The sequence below is a fragment of the Leptidea sinapis genome, chromosome 35 (assembly GCF_905404315.1).
Source record: "Leptidea sinapis chromosome 35, ilLepSina1.1, whole genome shotgun sequence".
Lineage (NCBI taxonomy): Eukaryota > Metazoa > Arthropoda > Insecta > Lepidoptera > Pieridae > Leptidea > Leptidea sinapis.
Window position 1 is genome coordinate 10,010,001 of NC_066299.1, and position 19,915 is coordinate 10,029,915.

Below are 19,915 nucleotides of genomic sequence, written 5' to 3' on the forward strand. Positions count from 1 at the left end.
GATAATACTAAACTTTTAGGCGGCCTGATAAACTCTTTACATTAATGGCTGAATGTAACGAAAATAAGTTAAGAAGATTAAAATATAATGATATCAAAACTTGCTATTATGCGATGTTATATGTTTATATTGTATACTATGTTTACTATGTAATTAAATAACAACTAGAACCCAAAAGTTTGTACTCAGCGGTAATGCTGTCTATATATACAGCATGGATTGCATATGGTTATATGAAATAAATGAAAATATAAGTCATACCGGGCGACAGAAGCATAGTAAAATTAATTATTTAATTAAAATCCCTCAATTATAAGTGGCAATTTCAAAGAAAATAAATATCAAAATTGAATTAACAAAAGAAAACAGTCAAAAAAAATGAAAATTGAGCCAAAACGGATTTTACGAAACGAAATACCACCCGCATTTTACTTTATTATGAACAGAACGTGTGTCGGGTCAGCTCGTAATATAATATAGAACAGACCTTGTTTCTCCACTTCTCCAGCTCAATCTTGAGTGCCTTCTCGTTCTTGACGGCCGCCAGCACCTTCTTGTCGACCTCCTCCAGGTCCTTGTTGATCTGCTTGATGCGCTTCTCCGCCGCGATCAGGTCCGACTTGCTGTTCTGTAGCCGTCGCTTGCGATCCTCCACCGATATCTCTTGCAGCGCTTGGACCAGTTCGTCTTTACGGCTTTTGAAAGAAACAAATTCGAATTAAAATTCGAAAAACACTTTTATCTATACCCATGCTTTAAATCCTCTATTAAAGATTCTAAAACAGTTAGCTTATTGCCAACATTAAAACACCCAATATCCTAATAACCATTACATCATCCAAACGAGTGTTGTAATGAAATTCAGTACAACATTATATCATCCGTTTTCATAATTACACTCCTTTGGATGATATTATGGTTTCTAGGACTGGCTTTTTTAATGTTAGCAGTAAGCTTAGGTTGCAGAATCTTTTATAGAGGATTCTATTATGGTTGTAGAAAAAGTCTTGTATGCAACTGTTGATAATTAGGTATTAAAACACTCATGTGATACTATTATATTATATAAACCCACATTAGTGTTTTAATACCCCTTATTACACAATAGTTGCATAAATAACTAGTTCAACACGTCGTTTTTATAACAATGCTTTAAGGTTCATAATTCAAGATATCAAACATTTATTGATAATCCTGTATCATGATTGAAATGGTCGTATGAAAGATAGATTCAAAGCTTTTTTTCAAGAAATATGGTAAGTAACCACCACCGTCTCTATTCTTTTGCAACATGAGAACAGGAACCTTCTTTATTGTTATGAATTACGTAAATACGAATCAATTTTGGGTAAGACCTTATTATTGATAGATGTTATAATATACTCGCGTCCCGACAGAACATATGTCCACCTTCCTGGACGTGAAGCTGTGGCCGAAGGGGTTTGTGTTCCGCAAGTATGGCGGAAGTCGGAAGTTACCGAACCCGCGCCTCAGATCAACCGTTGCTTAAATTTGACATAGATTTGAAGTTATATAAATATGTTTATTAGACTATAAGGTACTTATGTTACAGAACTTGTAACCTGCAATAAAATGATTATTACTATATAGAGACATATATATCAATAGGGCGTACTAAATTTATGTTTGTCACGAACAATCTAAATATATTACTTGCACTTGAGTAGTATAGAACATGCGATAATTAATTAAATGTTCAAAGGAGGACAGTTTGATATTTGCTATGTTGTAAAAGTTACATTTTATTATTATTTTAGCTAACCCTAAAGGCCCCTGTTAATATACCCAGTCCCCCTGAAAGGGTCACAAAACGACGGGTTAGCAAAAATAATAGTAAAAATGTAACTTTTATGCAAAAACTAATGAAAAAACAGTTACAATTACACGCGTTTCAATCCTTTAAAAACTGTTTTATTTAAATGTGTAACACTTGCGTTAATCAAAGAAAAAACTTTGTTTTACTTTTCTCTATTTAACGTTAATAGTTATTTATGCAACTGTTGTGTAATAAGGGGTATTAAAACACGAGTGTGGTTTCATCATACGAGGCGAAGTCGAGTGTGATAATAGTATCACATGAGTGTTTTAATACCAAACTATCAACAGTTTCATACAAGACTTTATCTACACCCATAATATTATGAATCCTCTGTAAAAGGTTCTGAAACAGTTAGTTTACTACTAACATTAAAAAAGCCAGTACTAGTAACCATTACATCATCTAAACGAGTGTTGTAATGAAAATGGATGATATAATGTTGTATTAAATTTCATTATAATGTTGGATGATGTAATGGTTATAAGGACAATGGGTGTTTTAATGTTGGCAATAAGCTTTAGAATCTTTTATGGAGGATTTAAAGCATGGGTGTAGATAAAATTTATAACAGGTGAGGTACCGTATCAAGTTGTTGGTGAGCAAGTTCTCCAGCTTATTCTTGGTGGCTTCGAGGTTCATTCTCTGGCTGAAGGCCTCCTTGTTCTCCTGCGTGAGGCGCCGTATAGCGTCGTTAAGCTCGTCGACCTTCCCTTGGTCCGCGGTCGATAGTTGCTCCATTAGCTCCTGATACATCACATGTTAATTAATTTTTTTATGACAATAAGGTAAGAGGCTCCTCGCCTCTTACCTTATTCAGGTGATGGTAATATATACTTGTAATGTAATGACAATGCACTGCCGCTCAGGTTTCTTGAAAAACACAAAAACTCAGAACAGAACTACAGTAAAATTGTGCCCGTCACCTTAAGGCATAAGATGTTAAGTCTCAATTGCCCAGTGATTTCACTAGCTACGGCGCCCTTCAGAACTAAACACAATAATGCTTACACATTCGCTGTTGTGGTACCCATAATGTAGCAGGCATCCTGTGCAAAGAAGCCTCCCACTGGTAAATGCCCTATGTGGCCTGTTATATAGATAGAGATATATTATTTTTATCGATAAATTCAATACAAAATTAGGTAACAACGCTTTTTTAAATTGTAAATTTATCATAATATGTTGTGCAATTACCCTTAATTTATCAACATAAAATAAATAAATAAATAAATAGTTACTTGAAGGAACTCTTAATTGGCTTATTAATAGTGCTCATGTTTTATACTTACTCACGCCCTCACGTTCAAAATAACGCCCCATGTTAAAAATAACTCGATCATTGGCATTATAAATGGGATTGTTTTTTCACAAACAATGAACGTCGAACTTCATGGTAACTGATCTGAAGAAAGTTTGCAGCGTGTGTTACATTGTTGGGTTCGGCAGTAGAAATCAGATAAGAAGCTCACCGGAACAATACCCGTGATAAATGTGGTAAAGTAGCCATTGAGTGAAATATTACAAGTTAATTGTTAAATATGAGGTGATTTTTTTTTGGATATTATTATTATATTTAGTTTCATTGTGTACAGGCCATCTGATGGTAAGTGACTTGGTAGTGTACTTGGTAGATGTGCGGTGGTCCGCACATTACAACACCAGCGGGATCACAGGACCCATGCCGTCATTCCCAATAGATTATATTATATTGATAAAAAAATCCATCTGCATTTTTTTATGAAAATAAGGGACGAGACGAGCAGGACGATCACCTGATGATAATTGTCCATTAAAATGCAGTGCCGCTCAGGATTATTGAAAACCCCAAATATTCTGAGCGGCTGTGCTCGTCACCTTGAGATATAAGCTGTCAAGTCTCATATGCCCAGTAATTTCACTAGCTACGGCGCCCTTCAGCCCGAAACATAGTAATGCTTACACATTACTGCTTCACGGCATTCTAGCCGGCATCCCGAGCAAAGGAGCCTCCCACTGGTATGATGTAGTAATAAAATTAAATACCTGATGTAGTTCAGATTCGAGTCCCTCCTTCGTGGCTTGCATAGCTTCCAGACTGGAGTGACACTGCGCTAGGGAGCGCTCCTTGGGGCCGCGGAAACGTTCTATAGAAGATAACTCTTCCTTCATCAGGCGGATGTCTGCCTTCACCTTGTCGAAGATGTCCCTGACAAACACACCATTTAATATTGGATGAAAATGGCAATTTTAAGAGTTTATAATTCCGAGTATAAGTTTTTTTTACTATTTAGCGATCTCGATAGTTGTTTACACGATTTTTTTGAAATACGAGGGGTTTTCGATGAATTGTTTTCTGCCGTGAAAAAGTAATGTGTAAGCATTATTGTGCTTCGGTCTGAAGGGTACCGTAGCTAGTCAAATGCGACTTAACATCTTATGTCTCAAGGTGGCGAGCACAATTGTAGTTCTGTTCAGAGTTTTCGTGTTTTAGAAGAATCCGGAGCGGCACTGCATTGTAATAAGCGTATCAATTACCATCAGCTGAACGTCTTGTCGTATCGCCCCTTATTTTCATAAAAAAAGAATAAACATTATTATATTAAATACATTAAAAAAAACGATACTTCATCTTATTTATCTTATAACTAAGTTTATTTAGATATAGTTATATAAGCAACTGTTGTGTAATAAGGGGTATTAAAACACGAGTGTGGGTTTATAGTAGTGTAGTAGTATAGTAGTGATAAAAGTATCAAATGAGTGTTTTAATACCTACTATAATACTATCTACACCCAGAATATGAATCCTCTAAAAGATTCTGAAATAGCTTACTGCTAACATTAAAACTGTCAGTCCTAGTAGTAACCTAATATCATCCATTACTGATTATATACAAATAAACTAAGAATTAATGAAATAATTATATATTTTAGTAGAAATTTACATTGTGTGCTGTCAAAACTTGAACCGCTCATTTTATGTAAACAAAACAATAAAGATATTGAAGAAAAATGGCGGGGATTTGAATAACTACATTTTTTATGGTAGTGTGGAACGTGAGTAAACGAAGACGTTCTTCTTTTAAAATTCATACAAATACCACGCCTAGAGCAATAACAATGTGGCTGTCTGTTGAAACTCTTAGCGCATGAAGGGATAAAAAAACCAAAGAATGTTGTTATGAAATTCAGTACAACCATTACAACACTCGTTTGGATGATGTAATGGTTATGTAGACCAGTGCCGAAGCCTTTGAAAATAATTAAAAGTGAAACAAAATTAATAGTAGGATGAAACCCATTGGAAAAGGACGAGAATATAACAAAAATTAAGGAAAAAATTCATTACGGGCGATCTGAGGTCGGAAAGTGGAAAAGGGGGGGTGTTTTAGGGTTAAAAACGGTTTATCTCGATTTCCGGTAAAACTACAAGTCCTATGGCAAAAAGTTAAGTGGCAAAGTTGTAGGTAATAAAGAGATCTACAACATTTATTTGTATTTACACTTTTTTCACAAAACCTCAAAGTTTATGTGTAAAATTCAAAAACCAAGTTTTTGGTTTTTTATTTTTAACTTTTACAAAAAAAATCTTTCACGAAATATTGTAAAAAGTTACCTTTTTATGTCCCAAATACACTGTAATATATTTGAATTGAAATATTTATTTTTTCACCTTATTTTGACTCAAATATCGAAAAAGAACCCTTATTTTCAATCAAAAATTCACCCGTCAAAATATCAGCTTTATTCAAAAAGTTTGTGCTTTCTATTCGTTGAAATCTTTACTTTCCTAAAATTTAAGTCCAACAAAAGGCATTTCATAAAGAATTCATACCTGTTGTTTCGTAGCAGCAAAAATATGGATTAGAAAATCAATAAAATTGAAAAAAAAAATGTTAATTTAACACTGAATCATCATTCTTTTTACAACTATATGTATAAAACAAAGTCGTGTTAGTTACACCTTTTATGACTCAAGAACGGCTAGACCAATTTTTCTGTTGTCAGATTTTTTGGATTTCTCTTAGTCCGGAATAGGATAATAAGTAATAAAATATCAAAAAAAATCACGAAAAAAATATGATTATAAAAAAAAATATTTTCTGATACATTTTGTATGGATTGATATTTTGATGACATCTCAAGAATAGAAAAAATTCAATAAGTTTTTTGTTAGTTTCACGCAACATGACAGTGCACGACATGTTATTTAAGTTGACCGGTTGGTGTGTTTGTTTCGAGTTTCTATTAGCTTATTGTGCCGATATTTTCATTATGTCACGACCAAGACGATCAAATTATTCCCGACATAGACGTAATGCAACTAGGATTCGAAACATTGCGAATGAAAGGACTGAAGAAGAACAAGAAATTGCAGGTGAAAAGAACCGCTAGTATGGATCGACTACGTGCTATGATTAACAAGAGCAATGCGAGGCAGCTCGTAAAACGGATGGCCTGGCAATACGAAATCGTCCAGTAAAACCTAGAGATCAACAACTAGATAATTTTCTACGCACAAGAAGAAATTTATGAAGTACTGATTTGAATCGAGGAGCATTTCGATACGATTGCAGTACTTATTACTGTTTGAGAGTGGGAAACTACCGAATCACGACATTTTCTAGCAAACACTCAAAAATACAATGTTTGTTTCCAAATGACCCCATTTTGGGCAGACATTATCTAACAACGAGGAAATTCAAGGTATTTATTTATTTATATACTTACACACAATACAGTAGAAGAATATCATACTTACTATACTTATTCCTGTGTATTATGTATGCTAATTCTAAAAAAAGTGTTTATAGATCAGTAATACGGACTTTGCTTTTGATATTGTAGATATAAGGACAGATTCACCATCGGATCGGATCATTGCAACCTCTCGAAGATGCACAGCATAAATTTTTACAATTATACTACATGGGCAACATGGAGAAATAACTTGATCGATGTCAAGAGATCAATGCAGCAATGATAATAGCAATTCTTCAAGATCTGCAGCAACAACTTCATGAACATTTTGCATGTCGAGTTTGCCCGCAAATCTTTCCTTTCCGATCCGTCTCGCATTCGCTCTGACCTTTTAAATCTTACGCCCAATCCTTGAAAATTTGTGGTCTGAATCTAGAATCCATTTTCCATGTTCAATTAACTATAAGTGGCATGTTAACGGGATGGTAGACCATCTGCGTTATTTGCTTTTGCGCATGATAATAAAACGGTAAATGTCGTCTATCACAAGGTGCAACTTCACTTCACTGAAGAGTGCAACCCAAGCAACAAAATACACAGCCAATAAAGAACCATTAACAAACTTGATTTTTTTTTTTCCTTATATTTATTATCCTATTTTAACATTGAAATTAATTAAATCCAAAATCTGCTCATTTATTGCCTCTAAGACGGAACAATATTCGCCGGGTCAGCTAGTTAATAAATAGATTTAATTGTAATCCATATTTTTGCTGCTACGAAACAACAGGTATGAATTCTTTATGAAATGCCTTTTGTTGGACTTAAATTTTCCGAACATTTACAATTGTAATTTATATTTTTTACACCATCGGAAAGTAAAGATTTCAACGAATAGAAAGCACATAAACTTTTTGAAAAAAGCTGATTGTTCGACGGGTGAATTTTTGATTGAAAATAAGGGTTCTTTTCCGATATTTGAGTCAAAATAAGGTGAAAAAATAAATATTTCAATTCAAATAAATTACAGTGTATTTGGAACATAAAAAGGTAACTTTTTACAATATTTCGTGATTTTTTTTATAAAAGATAAAAATAAAAAACCAAAAACTTGGTTTTTTGAATTTTTCACATAAACTTTGAGGTTTCCACTTCCCGACCTCAGATCGCCCGTAATTTATTTTTTCCCTTAATTTTTGTTATATTCTCGTCCTTTACCAATGGGTTTCATCCTACTATTTTTTTTTTGGTTTCAAAAATTATCGACCCTGGTCTAATTAGGACATTGGGTGTTTTAATCTTTAATAGAGGATTTAAAGCATGGGTGTAGATAAAATTTATTACATCATTAATTACAGATAAGTAGGTATGATACTTTATTAATATGAGCTAATTAACTCCGGCAATTTTTTATATTCTTTTATTTATGAATTGGTGCTTTCACGTCCATAAACACTTACTTGGCTTTACCCTGCTTTGTTTCAGTTCTCTGCATCTCAGAGACAATAGAGTTGATGCTGGTCTCAGTCTTGTTCAACTCTTGTCGTAGCTGGTTGAGCTCCTCCTCGAGCGTGGTAATTTGCTCCATCAGCTCCGACCTGGTCTTCTGCATCTCCAGACGAGACCGCGATTGGTTGAAGTAACCACCAGTTAGAGAACCCTTGGACGAAACCTAAAACAAATGAGCAATTCAGAATGACATCTTTCTTATACATAATATAGTTCATAAAACTGCAATTAAAATATTTAATTCACTGAAATCATTGTTGTGCTCATTATGTATGTATGGATACAAGTATAACTGAGTGGAATTCAGTTTTGGAAAACCAGTGCCAAATTTAGTATTGGTTTTTTTTTTCTTTGTATTAAGCAAGTTGAGTATTAAGAATAAGCATATATTTTGTTTTCATTAAATTTACGTGTGAATGTGTCAGTTTTTCTTCCCAAAATAAATTCATATTCATTTCTTCATTTAAAGATGTTTATATTTTTACTAAATATATATTCAGTACTCTATGAACGGCTCGATCATTTCACGATGCGTAAAGACATATCTCCACTGTGTGTTTTCTAATGCATGACAGGAAGTGTTCCGTAGAGCTGTTTAACCTGATTCTTGCCGCCTGCTGTGTTTTGATTCTGACCTGACCAATGCCCGCTATCCTCAGATGATTGAGTTATTTATATTAGGAGTTCACTGGGTCATAACGTCGATGCCTCTGAGAGACATACATGATTGACCACACTAACCATATTTTTTTAAAGTTCAAGCATTTTCCTACAAGTTTACTTTTTTTATCAAATTCAAATTCGAAAAAAATTTTTATTCACTGTAAAACTTTATTAGTTATTTATTGCAAGTCAGCAATAGCATTCAAATGAGTGTAACAATAACTTTAGAAACATTAATCCCAACTATCTTTATCATTCAAATAATCTTTCACATTATAATAGTGATGAAATCGCACATAGCAAGCTACTTACGGCTGAAGGATTTGACATAATATATAATGTACACACATAGTGTGTTGTTGTTTTAAAAGAATTGTGCAAAAATATACTATTTTACTAAAACCTTAATGACTTTTTAAACGATATTACATTGTGGAATAAAGCATTCACCACCAGTCTATTTTATGGAAAGCTATTTTATTTTAAAAACCTTCTTCATGAATCACATCAATATCTTTTGGTGTAAACCGAATTAAAATATGATCAGTTTTATAATAAGCGAGTGGCAATGAGTTTGTTTTCGACAAACACTCTACTTCCAAAGTGGTGGTATATATTGTAATACAGAGCTAATACAATAATAAATATTATTTTTGAACTAAAGAAAAAAAACTTTTTTTTCTTTCCTTAGGGAACATAATAATATATTTATTATAATGTTGCCCCATTTGCGTGACAATCTAGCCTTCACTTAGACTAATAAGTAATATTCTACTTTAACTTCAACTGCTAGATAGATTAAACTAAGACTGTGTCCATTAACACATTTCTTAATGTCTCTATTAAGGGGAAGTCACTTTGCTCATGCATCTTTTACAATATCACTATTTTTATATTGTATTACACTAATTCACTAGCACTACACTAAATCAAAAGATTTTGTTCGTTTTAGTCTTCTCATATATATCAGTGTTGTCAAGGAGCTGGATTGCCTCGACATTCACGTGATGGTGAATTCTATGCTGATGAGCTTCAGCGTATTTTTGGATAACTTTGTCAACAAACTCAATGTTAAGATCCCGATGGAGTTCGCTGTTTCGAATGTTTCCCTTATACTTTATTCTGGAAGCTTTGTATTATTTGAATATTTGTTTGTTTGGTGCAGCCCCTATTAATAATTTATTTATATTTCTCACCTGGTCACCCTCCAACGTCACGCAATCTAGATGATACTGCTTGCCCAGCTCGGTAGCGCATTCCAAGTTCCGGCATATCAGGGTCTTGCCGAAGATGTACTTCATCGCTTTCGCGTACTTTGGATCGTATTTCAGCTTATGCACCATAGCAATAGCATTCTGTAAATGAACAACTAATCTATAATAAACCATCATTAGTAGTGTACATACGATTCAAAAAGTAGTCAAATATTTTTTAATAAAATTTATTTATTAATAATATAATTGGTGATATTTTTTATTTGAATTTGAAAAGTGCAATAACTTTTGGCAAATTCAAATCTTTGAAATGCGGTGTCATTACTCATTGCTCGGTGCGAATTTAGAGTACAAGAATGGCGACAAATTTCACTTTTTAACCAATACTTACCACTTGTTACTTTGTTGTTTGTTTTTAAGAACCTATGACGTCATCGATCGTATGCGCGCCAAAATAGAAGCCTTTAGTGTTCGACTCGGTTGTGTATTATTACATTTTTTGGTGTAAAATTCTTTAGGCACTACTTGAGGGTAACTTAGATATTTTTTCTGGCAGAAGTAAGCGTAACTTCCGTTAAAAAAAACAATTAAAGGTAATATTTTTGAAAATTTCCACGCGTATTTGTTTATTTATTACTACTTTTGTAATAGATAAATTATTTTTTATGAATATTTCTGACGTTTGCGACGTTCTTTATTATTTAATAAAATAACGTTGTAACATTTAATAAGATATTGACGCTAATACGTTCAATTTCATATTCTGAACTATTTTATTTAATGAGTGAAAATTGTAAAAATTCGAAAGTGTTATTAATCAATTTTAAATAAAATATAAAATGAAATCTATCTATCTATGAAAATATCAGTGAAATGAAATGGCGTAGTCCCAGTAACATTTTACTCTTTAATCAAAGAGAGAAATCAAAATTTTTCAGTTTATAGTTGTTTTTTTATGGGAAACGATTTTTCTAGGTCAACATTTTGAGGTTGGCATTGAATTGGTTAAAGGCAACTGAATTTTTCAAACTGGTTTTTTTTTCTTTGTATTAAGCAAGTTGAGTATTAAGAATAAGCATATATTTTGTTTTCATTAAATTTACGTGTGAATGTGTCAGTTTTTCTTTCCAAAATAAATTCATATTCATTTTTTCATTTAAACATGTTTATATTTTTACTAAAATTCGAAAGTGTTATTAATCAATTTTAAATAAAATATAAAATGAAATCTATCTATCTATGAAAATATCAGTGAAATGAAATGGCGTAGTCCCAGTAACATTTTACTCTTTAATCAAAGAGAGAAATCAAAATTTTTCAGTTTATAGTTTTTTTTTTATGGGAAACGATTTTTCTAGGTCAACATTTTGAGGTTGGCATTGAATTGGTTAAAGGCAACTGAATTTTTCAAACCACATGGGTTAAAGGTATTTGCTGAATATTTCAAACCACATGGGATACAGTTATAAGCTTCAGAATTTAAGAATTTTTAACTGCGCAATTACAGTCAAATCCTAAATTACGCAAAAATAAAACCAATACTGCCACCATTGGCTTTTTTTGTGAATGCTCTGGAATTTATTTGTGTGAATTCTATTGTAATAAATATTTGAAAGATTAATAAAGTAATACCCACATTGTCATTCGGGTAGTTCATGTCCCGTACTTGCAGCCTGTTAAGCGGCATGAAGGTAACTTCCCCGGGGAGATTCTGTCGGTTCATCTCCTTTAGAATCTTTGTCCCAACAGTGTCTGACTCCACTATGTGGTGGAACAATCTGTTGCCTGCCGTCACCTGGAATTAAAATAGCCTGTTATTAACACTTACAAAAACCGAAGATGAGAGTGTGGTGGTTAAGTTACGTGCTTTCGCGCGCCCGAGAGCTTGTGTTGCCTCGGGACGCGACTGTCACTGGCGCGCGTGATGCACCGACTGAGTTGACAGCTTGAGCTGTGAGCTGTGGTGTCAGTGTTGCCAACCCAAATTTTAGAAAATTAGTAGATTATGTGCCAAATGTTGTTAGAAGTTGGTAGAATGTAAAATGCAAAATTGGTAGATCTACCACCTCAATTTAAAAAAATTTTTAAGATTAAAAATGCATGAACTGTTCTTAAAATATTTATTTTAGAAAATTATACATATTTTTATTGAAAAATTGTAAGTGTTCTGTGCTAGGCTGCCCGTTGTTTGCTATAAATCTTTTAGTACGCAACAATCCCTCTAGAGTCTCCGTGCAAATTCTATTTCTCTGGAAGGTTTTCATATTATTAATAGCAGAAAACAATCTCTCAACGTTGGCGCTACTATGTGGAAGTGCGAGTAATTTTCTCACGAATTCGCATAGCAGGGGAAACATTGGAGACTGGTCTCCTTTTTTAATGGATGAAACATGCTTCCAGAATTCTTCAGGTGTAGGATACACATTTTTTTCTGTGAAATGAAATGTCATGTTTCTTAATAATCTCACAAAAAGCAAAGATTCACCATTGATTCCGCAACTAACCAACCGGGAATGAGCCACAGATGACAGAACAGTATAATAATGGCTATGACTTATGAGCGCGAAATGGCGCGAATGGCGAACTGTTGCTGATGTTTTTTTTTTGTGGTTTATGGCCTGGACTCTATGTATGCTTGACGCATCGTCGCATGGCTCACGCAGCACATCGAATCGACACTTGTCGATATAAAAATAATTTAAAGTGGTGATATGGTCAAACTAATTACAAAATAGGTAGTTTTTAGGTCTAGGGTGGTAGATAGGTAGACTTAGGTGAAAATGGGTAGATCTACCAAAAAGTTGGTAGATATGACATCACTGCGTGGTGTGTCGCCGCGGCCAGTCGCTACTGCGCCGGCGCATGCGCACCAATCGACAACGGGTTTAAGTGAATGCGATTGGATTACGACAGATTTATTACGTGGCAACTCAACCTGCGCACTGCCCGCGATAATCTTTGGATAGTACGTGTTCTATAAATGACATTATAACTGTTAGCTCATAGTGATTAGTGATATATAACCTTCTGATCAATGTTAATATAGTGCGTGTGTTTGTTATAAGTAATTTCATTTAAAACCAACGCCCCTACAAGAGTTTTATACTAATCTATTTTATTATTCACTTTTTGTTTGTGATATAAACTCTCTCTGCCTAACAAATAATCTTGGTATAAAGTTGTACCTTGGAATAAACCAAGAATATGCTAAATGTCGACTATATGGCTGACAATACAATAATCATTCTGAAGTTTTCCGAATGTCAAGCAGCCTTGCAAATTAACGAGAGAAATTTTGTACGTCCGAATAAACCAATAAAAATCATAAATGTCTATTTATAAACATTTTGCATATATTTTTTTATCACGTATTAACTTTACACCAAGTTTATTTGTGAAGCCGCCAAACTTTATCTACCGTAAGATTCGCTTACACATAGTCAACCTTCTTCCAGGTCATTATGAGTTCTATTAAGCACCGTGGTAACAACGCTTGTGACCACATAAAATCGACATAACGGCGATTTGTGTCTTTTCCAGAAGAATTTTGATTTAGTATGAAGCCAGATATAACACGTACGCGATAGAGACAGACTCCCAGTCGCTTAAAACGCAATTACAATTATGACAATAAGAGCCTTGAAATAAAAGTTATTTGGATGTTTAATAATGTGACGACACAAGAGACTATCAACTAACTGTAAGTGATACACTCTGCCCATTACAAGATTCTTGATTGAACCCAAAAATTCGGTAAGGCATCACAATTACGCTCATCACTTTCAGACATAAGATGTTAGATATAATTAGCCCAATAATGTAATAATACGGCGCTGTGGTGCCAACCTAGCCGGCTAAGTATTACCCTACTATTAATAATTTAATACCGATATTGTATTATTCCTTGAAAATTTACTATAATATTTAGGTGGACATAATATCTTGTCACGGCCTTTTTGTATATATTCATATATGTGCATAACACTACTGAATTTTGACATGCTTATGAGAGTTATTAGTTTGTGGCCGTTCATTCGATTGCATTGCATCATCGGAGTAGGGGTGTTTTTTTTTACATATAAGTCGGTTCGATTCCCAAACGAGGCATTAATTTTTAGAAAATCTTTGAATGCAGAATTACTAACTTTTAAAAATAACATAAAGTCTTCTTTCAGTAAAATAGCCTATCTTCGATATTTAAGGTACTTTCCCTTCATGTCCCATAACTTTGGGACACCCTGTATATAATAATAATACAATCTTTGGTCTTTTCCATAATGTTCAATGCTGATAGAAATATTAGAATCAGTTAGTTTAGTTTCGATGTTACCTCGACTGCAGTGTATATAGTCTTGTCACAGGTAAAGTTCTCTATGACGGGCCCGAAGTACTGATCGGCGATTTTGGCCCACTCTCCTCCACGTTCTTGGAATGTTTCCAACACCTTGCGAACACTGTCCCGACCGTTCAGAATGGGCTATAAAACAGTGTTATTTTTTAGAATTAAAATGCATCCCTAAAACCAAAACTGAATACACTTCTTAATACTACCAAACAGTAAAATAGATATAGTTAGTTAGTTACTTAGGGCATATCGGATGAATTACTGACATGGTAAACATCTTATTTGGCTTCTCGACCACTTCTGGTTAAGGTTAGTGGTTATCATTCTCGGGATTTTTTCAGCTATCCGGGGTACCACAAGGCTCACACTTACTAAATTAATAATGATATCACTAAATTAATAAAATCAGAATATGAACTATACGCAGATGACCTAAAATTATACAGGACGGTAAAATGTTTTGAGGACCAAAAAATGCTTCAAGATGATATCGACTATATCTACTTATGGTGTCAAAATAATAGTATGGAACTGAACGAAGGCAAATGCAACTTTTTAAAATTTTCCAGAAAACATATTAAACTTAAAACTAGTTACAAGGTAAATGACGTGTTCATTGCTGAAAAAAAATATTTTAAAGATTTAGGCATTATATTAGATAGTGAACTAAGATTTAACAAACATCTATATAGATCACATTGTTCGTAAGAGTTTTAAAATGCTAGGTTTTATTTTCCGTAATACGAAAGATTTTAGAAGTATTTTACCACTCAAGATACTTTTCAACTCTGTTGTCAGATCTAATCTAGAATATAACTCAGCTGTTTGGTGCCCATATCACAAAATATATATATCACGAATAGAATCTGTACAAAAAAAGTTTCTTTCAAAGTTAAGTTTTTTTGCAAATAAATATATCCGTAATGATAGCTATGAGAATAGATTAAATACATTTCAAATGAGGTCTCTGCGAATACGTAGAAATGCTTCACAATTGCTGTGTTTACATAAACTTTTAAGCTATGATATGGACTGTCCTTCGCTTTTATCACAAATCGGTTTGCATGTGCCTGCCTTCAATTGTCGGCTTAGTACTTTTTCCCCAATGCACATTAAATTCCACCACAGTAATTATGGCTTAAACTGTCCTCTACAGCTAATGTTACAATTATATAATTGTATTTTTAATATAGATGAAAACACTGATATTTTCAAACTTTCTTAATTTTAAAAAACAAATTTATATTGCTCTCCAAAATTTATAGATTTTAGATTTTAAAATATCACATGTATTTCTTATAGTAATGTTGTGCCTACCTATAATTTAAGTACATTTAAACTATTTTATTATATTTGTTTAATTCTTAGTGCAGAAGTTAATAAATTGTATTTAGTTGGTAAGCCTTTATAAATAAATAAATAAATAAAATAAATAAATAAATAGTAGATTTGATAGACTGATTAACTATTGCTCTTGTTTCGTTAGGTCGTGGGACTGATTCCCTACTGCTCTTATTCCGTTAGGTCGTGGGACTGATTCCCTACTGCTCTTATTCCGTTAGGTCGTGGGACTGATTCCCTACTGCTCTTATTCCGTTAGGTCGTGGGACTGATTCCCTACTGCTCTTGTTTCATTAGGTCGTGGGACTGATTCCCGTCAGGCCCCCTCATATTATGTAGTAAACAAATTGTTGTCTTATCATAATTAAATGCTGTTTCAGCCTTATGCCCTAAATTACAAGTTTATAACGTATTACATTGCATATTAATAGCACATTCACGAAGTCTGTTTGAAAATATATCTTAATATTTATAATGCATCTCTTTTTGTTGCCTTTTCCATTTCTTTTAATTTATCCCCATTTTTCTAAATATAGCATTTCTGTCGGTAGAGCATCAATTGCTTAACGCTCTTATGTTTCGGGTCAGTTAAATTAAGTCATACGATATATTATGCTACATACATGCATATTTACATGGTAATGTATGTTCAAAAACTCCAAAATCGTGTTTCTTTCTCAACTATTTCTCCCTCCGAAACCAAAACAATCGTATGTAAACTTTGAAAATGGAATGATAAGGAAATAATCTGTATGGGACTGTTTTAATTTTTCCGCTTATTGTTGCCGTATTTGCTTACTAGGCTTATTTTTGCGGCCTATTGGATTGAGATGTGTTAAGCATTGTTTTTAGGTAGGTCTGCTCTTGTATCTTCTTAAGAATCCCCCTTGCACAGAATGGACTAGCGTATATTAAAAGTTTTCTTACCTTTCCTGCCATAGATCTTAGTGCTTGATCAGCCTTTGCTAGGTCTTCTTTAAGCGAAGACAGGTTTTGTGTAAGAGTAGTCTCTTTACGCCACAGCTCACTAGATTTGATTTTAAAAGAATATATTATTTATATACATAAAAAATCTATAAGAGAAAGATATACACTTTCATGCAAATACTACAACTACTAGAGCAGCAGATCTAGAGATCAAGTTAATAAAATAGTCAACTCACTAATGGTCGCATTTGGTTTGTTTTATCTATTTACAAACAGTACTGACTTCAAACATTAATAAAAACTAATACAATCAAATAGATAATTTACTCTAGAAACAATGGAGTTCTGAGATAGCACATTATACATTCAGAAATCAAAAAACCTCCAAATATAAAACCAATTCCGAACATTTAAAAAACTTTACAAATAATTAGGTATTTAACAATTCTTAAATCCTAAATTATGAGTCTTCTTTAATTTTAACGTGTCAGTCAAGATCGGTAGTGATTACAGTGATTATTATCAATCAAGACACACTTATATGATTAAGATAAATGGCAGATAGATTTATATATCTCTAGATGATGGCCGCAGAGCGATGTTATAGGAGTTATATCACATCATGTTCACAGATTGTTGGCACCACTATTTGGTTATTATACCTATATTGCTGTACTTCCATACTACTATAAAAAAGTGTCATGCCAAAAAAGAAGATTCACCCACTTTCTGGTGCACTGCTCCTGATCCTTTCTCTTCTTGCACTCGTAGTACTGCTTGTTGTGCTCGTCAATGGCCACTCTCTGCCGTTCCATCTCCTTTGTGAGCTCCTCTATTCGCTTCTCCAACTCTGTTAGTTTGGTAGCATCACGCCGCAAGTCATCGCGAAGCTTAGTCTCATGGTCCTTCTTGTCTTTTATCTGTTTGTTCAATGATCTGTGAAAAAAAACAGTTTTAATGTTAAAACTTTACACGAAAAAGAAGGGTTTTAAAGTAAATTACCCATTTATTTACTATATCATATCTGTTGAGTATTTTTGTTGAGTCACTTGAGATAGCTTGTAATTAAAATATTTTTTTCAAATTATGACGCGTAAATATTGATTTAAAAGAGTGCCAAGAGTTACTGACCATTTTTATTACAACCTAACCTTTACAAAGTTTTTTTTTATGAAAATAAAGGACGAAACGATCAGGACGTTCAGCTGATGGTAATTGATACGCTGCCCATTATAATGCAGTGCCGCACAGGATTCTTGAAAAACCCCAAAAATTCTGAGTGCAGTTGTAGTGCCAACTGCGCTCGTCACCTTGAGACTAAGATGTTAAGTCTCATTTGCCCAGTATTTTCACTAGCTACGGCACCCTTCAGACCGAAACACAGTAATGTTTACATATTACTGCTTCACGGCAGAAATAGGCGCCGTTGTGGTACGGATAATCTAGCCGTCATCCTGTGCAAAGGAGCCTCCCACTGGTAAAGTGGTGGTAAATCGGAATATGTAATTGTAAACCTAATTGAATATAACTAATTTTGAATTTAATTCTTACTTAAGTTCCTTCTCAATCCACTTGTCCCTGTCCTGTTTGGATGTGAACTGCGTGCCCCGGCCCTGCTTAGCATACAGCTCCTGTCGCTTCTGCTGGTTCAATGCCAGGGCTCGAGTACATTCCTCCTCTCTTGCTTTCATTTCTTCGTATTTTGGCTTCAACTCTTCTAGCTCTCTCTCTTTTTCTGATATTTGTTGTCTTAACCGCTCTAACTCGGCTTCAGCTCTTTCCTAAAAATGTGCAATATTATGTATTAGACATTTATTAAGTCAATCAAATGAGATATCGGGCTAATTTAATGTAAAATAAGATTCACAAACTGAAGCCAATATATGCAAATTTTACTTCACAGTTCTTATGTTTGTATATGGTTGTTTGTTGACCCATTAGAATTAAAGGTCCAAAAATACTAATTGTCTTGAATATACTCAAATAATACCACAATATATATATCAAATCAAATTATAAATATTTTATTTCGTAGGTAAATTGACACACTTGAAATATGTCATTTTTCGTACAGCTCGTTCGTAATGCAGATTTCCTTAGAAAAGAACGAGCAAGGAACTCTAAGGTTGCTCTTTTCAAAACAAAATGATTAACACAGGTTACTATTTTCAATTAAATTTACAAATCATTGCAATTACAATATATGCAAATTGATGAAACAAAATACACAATACAAAAACGTCAATTAGGTACTATTTAGTACCTAATTGACGACGAGTAAATCAAAAAAATTTAAATTAATAAGTACATAACTATCTTATCAAAACACACACCTTTTATTTGTTCATTCCTTCATTTTACAGTTTGCCCACTGTAAGGCCAATTCTAGTATTATAGCTTTGCTACTGCTTATAGTTATGCATACCTTGGATTTGTTGTCACCATCAACATCGTCAGTGAGATCTTTGATACCCAACTCCAGTTTAGTTTTCTCCCTCAACAGTTGTTGAAGCTCCGTTGACAATATGTCTTTTTCTTCCTTGGCTGCCCCCACATCTTTCCTCGCATCTTTCAATTTTCTACAAATGAAAGGTAATCATGTAAATACTATTCCAAATGGGAAGAGAAATTCACCTAGACCGTCTACTGACTTGGAGAAAGCACATCACAGCTAAACGAGACGAAATGAATTTCAAATTCTACTACGGCCTTACAAATAAAATTTGCATAAAGTTATAACTAAGCATAAACCAAGAATATGTAAAATGTTTACAAATAGACATTTTGCTGACGAATAGTTTGGTCGGACGTATAACATTTCCCGCGTTTATTTGCAAGGCAGCTTGTCATTCGGAAAACTTCAGAATTATCATTGTATTAACAGTGTTGTCAGCGATATTGTAAACATTTTGTATTTTGTTTTTTTATCATCAGTTATAACTTTATACCAAGTTTATTTGTAAGGCCACTAGTATATAAAGTAGCCTACAAGACTATCTGGACTAATGGCACATGCTTTGAGGTAAGGCAAGTCACTCCAATATTGAGAAAAACCAAAGATCTCAAAACGCAATCCTGAAAAGCATCCTAAAAGCGCCATGGTTCCATTACCAACGATGAGCTCCACCAGTACACAAATTCGCAATTCCTCAGGTCCAGAAATCGCGGCAACTCGAGAAAAATATGGATCTCGTTTAGAAGTCCCCCGAACAAGCTTGCCTCAAACCGGCGAAACCGACTTAAAAGATCACGAATGCCTTGAGCTGGACCTAATTATTTTTATATAAGTGTGGGCAAACGGGCTAGAGGCTCACGGGATGGGGAGTGGTGAGGCAACCGCGCATGGACATCTGCAACAGCAGATGTGGCCTTTAAGGGAGTATGCTTTTTTCTTGA

General features: G+C 33.8%; 1 protein-coding gene across 1 annotated transcript in view; it reads right to left on the minus strand.

Annotated features, from left to right (window-relative positions):
- The window catches only part of LOC126975190 (structural maintenance of chromosomes protein 3-like), a 73,420-nt gene that overhangs the window by 45,415 nt on the left and 8,090 nt on the right, over window positions 1–19,915 (minus strand). The window contains exons 8-18 of the mRNA XM_050822952.1: window positions 18,945–19,098; window positions 18,071–18,300; window positions 17,246–17,455; window positions 16,520–16,619; window positions 14,237–14,383; window positions 11,543–11,701; window positions 9,889–10,047; window positions 7,981–8,192; window positions 3,863–4,025; window positions 2,421–2,584; window positions 488–695 (exon numbers count right to left, since the gene is read on the minus strand). Of these exons, the coding sequence (XP_050678909.1) occupies window positions 488–695; window positions 2,421–2,584; window positions 3,863–4,025; window positions 7,981–8,192; window positions 9,889–10,047; window positions 11,543–11,701; window positions 14,237–14,383; window positions 16,520–16,619; window positions 17,246–17,455; window positions 18,071–18,300; window positions 18,945–19,098 (1,906 nt within the window). The remainder of the gene's footprint in view (window positions 1–487; window positions 696–2,420; window positions 2,585–3,862; window positions 4,026–7,980; window positions 8,193–9,888; window positions 10,048–11,542; window positions 11,702–14,236; window positions 14,384–16,519; window positions 16,620–17,245; window positions 17,456–18,070; window positions 18,301–18,944; window positions 19,099–19,915) is intronic.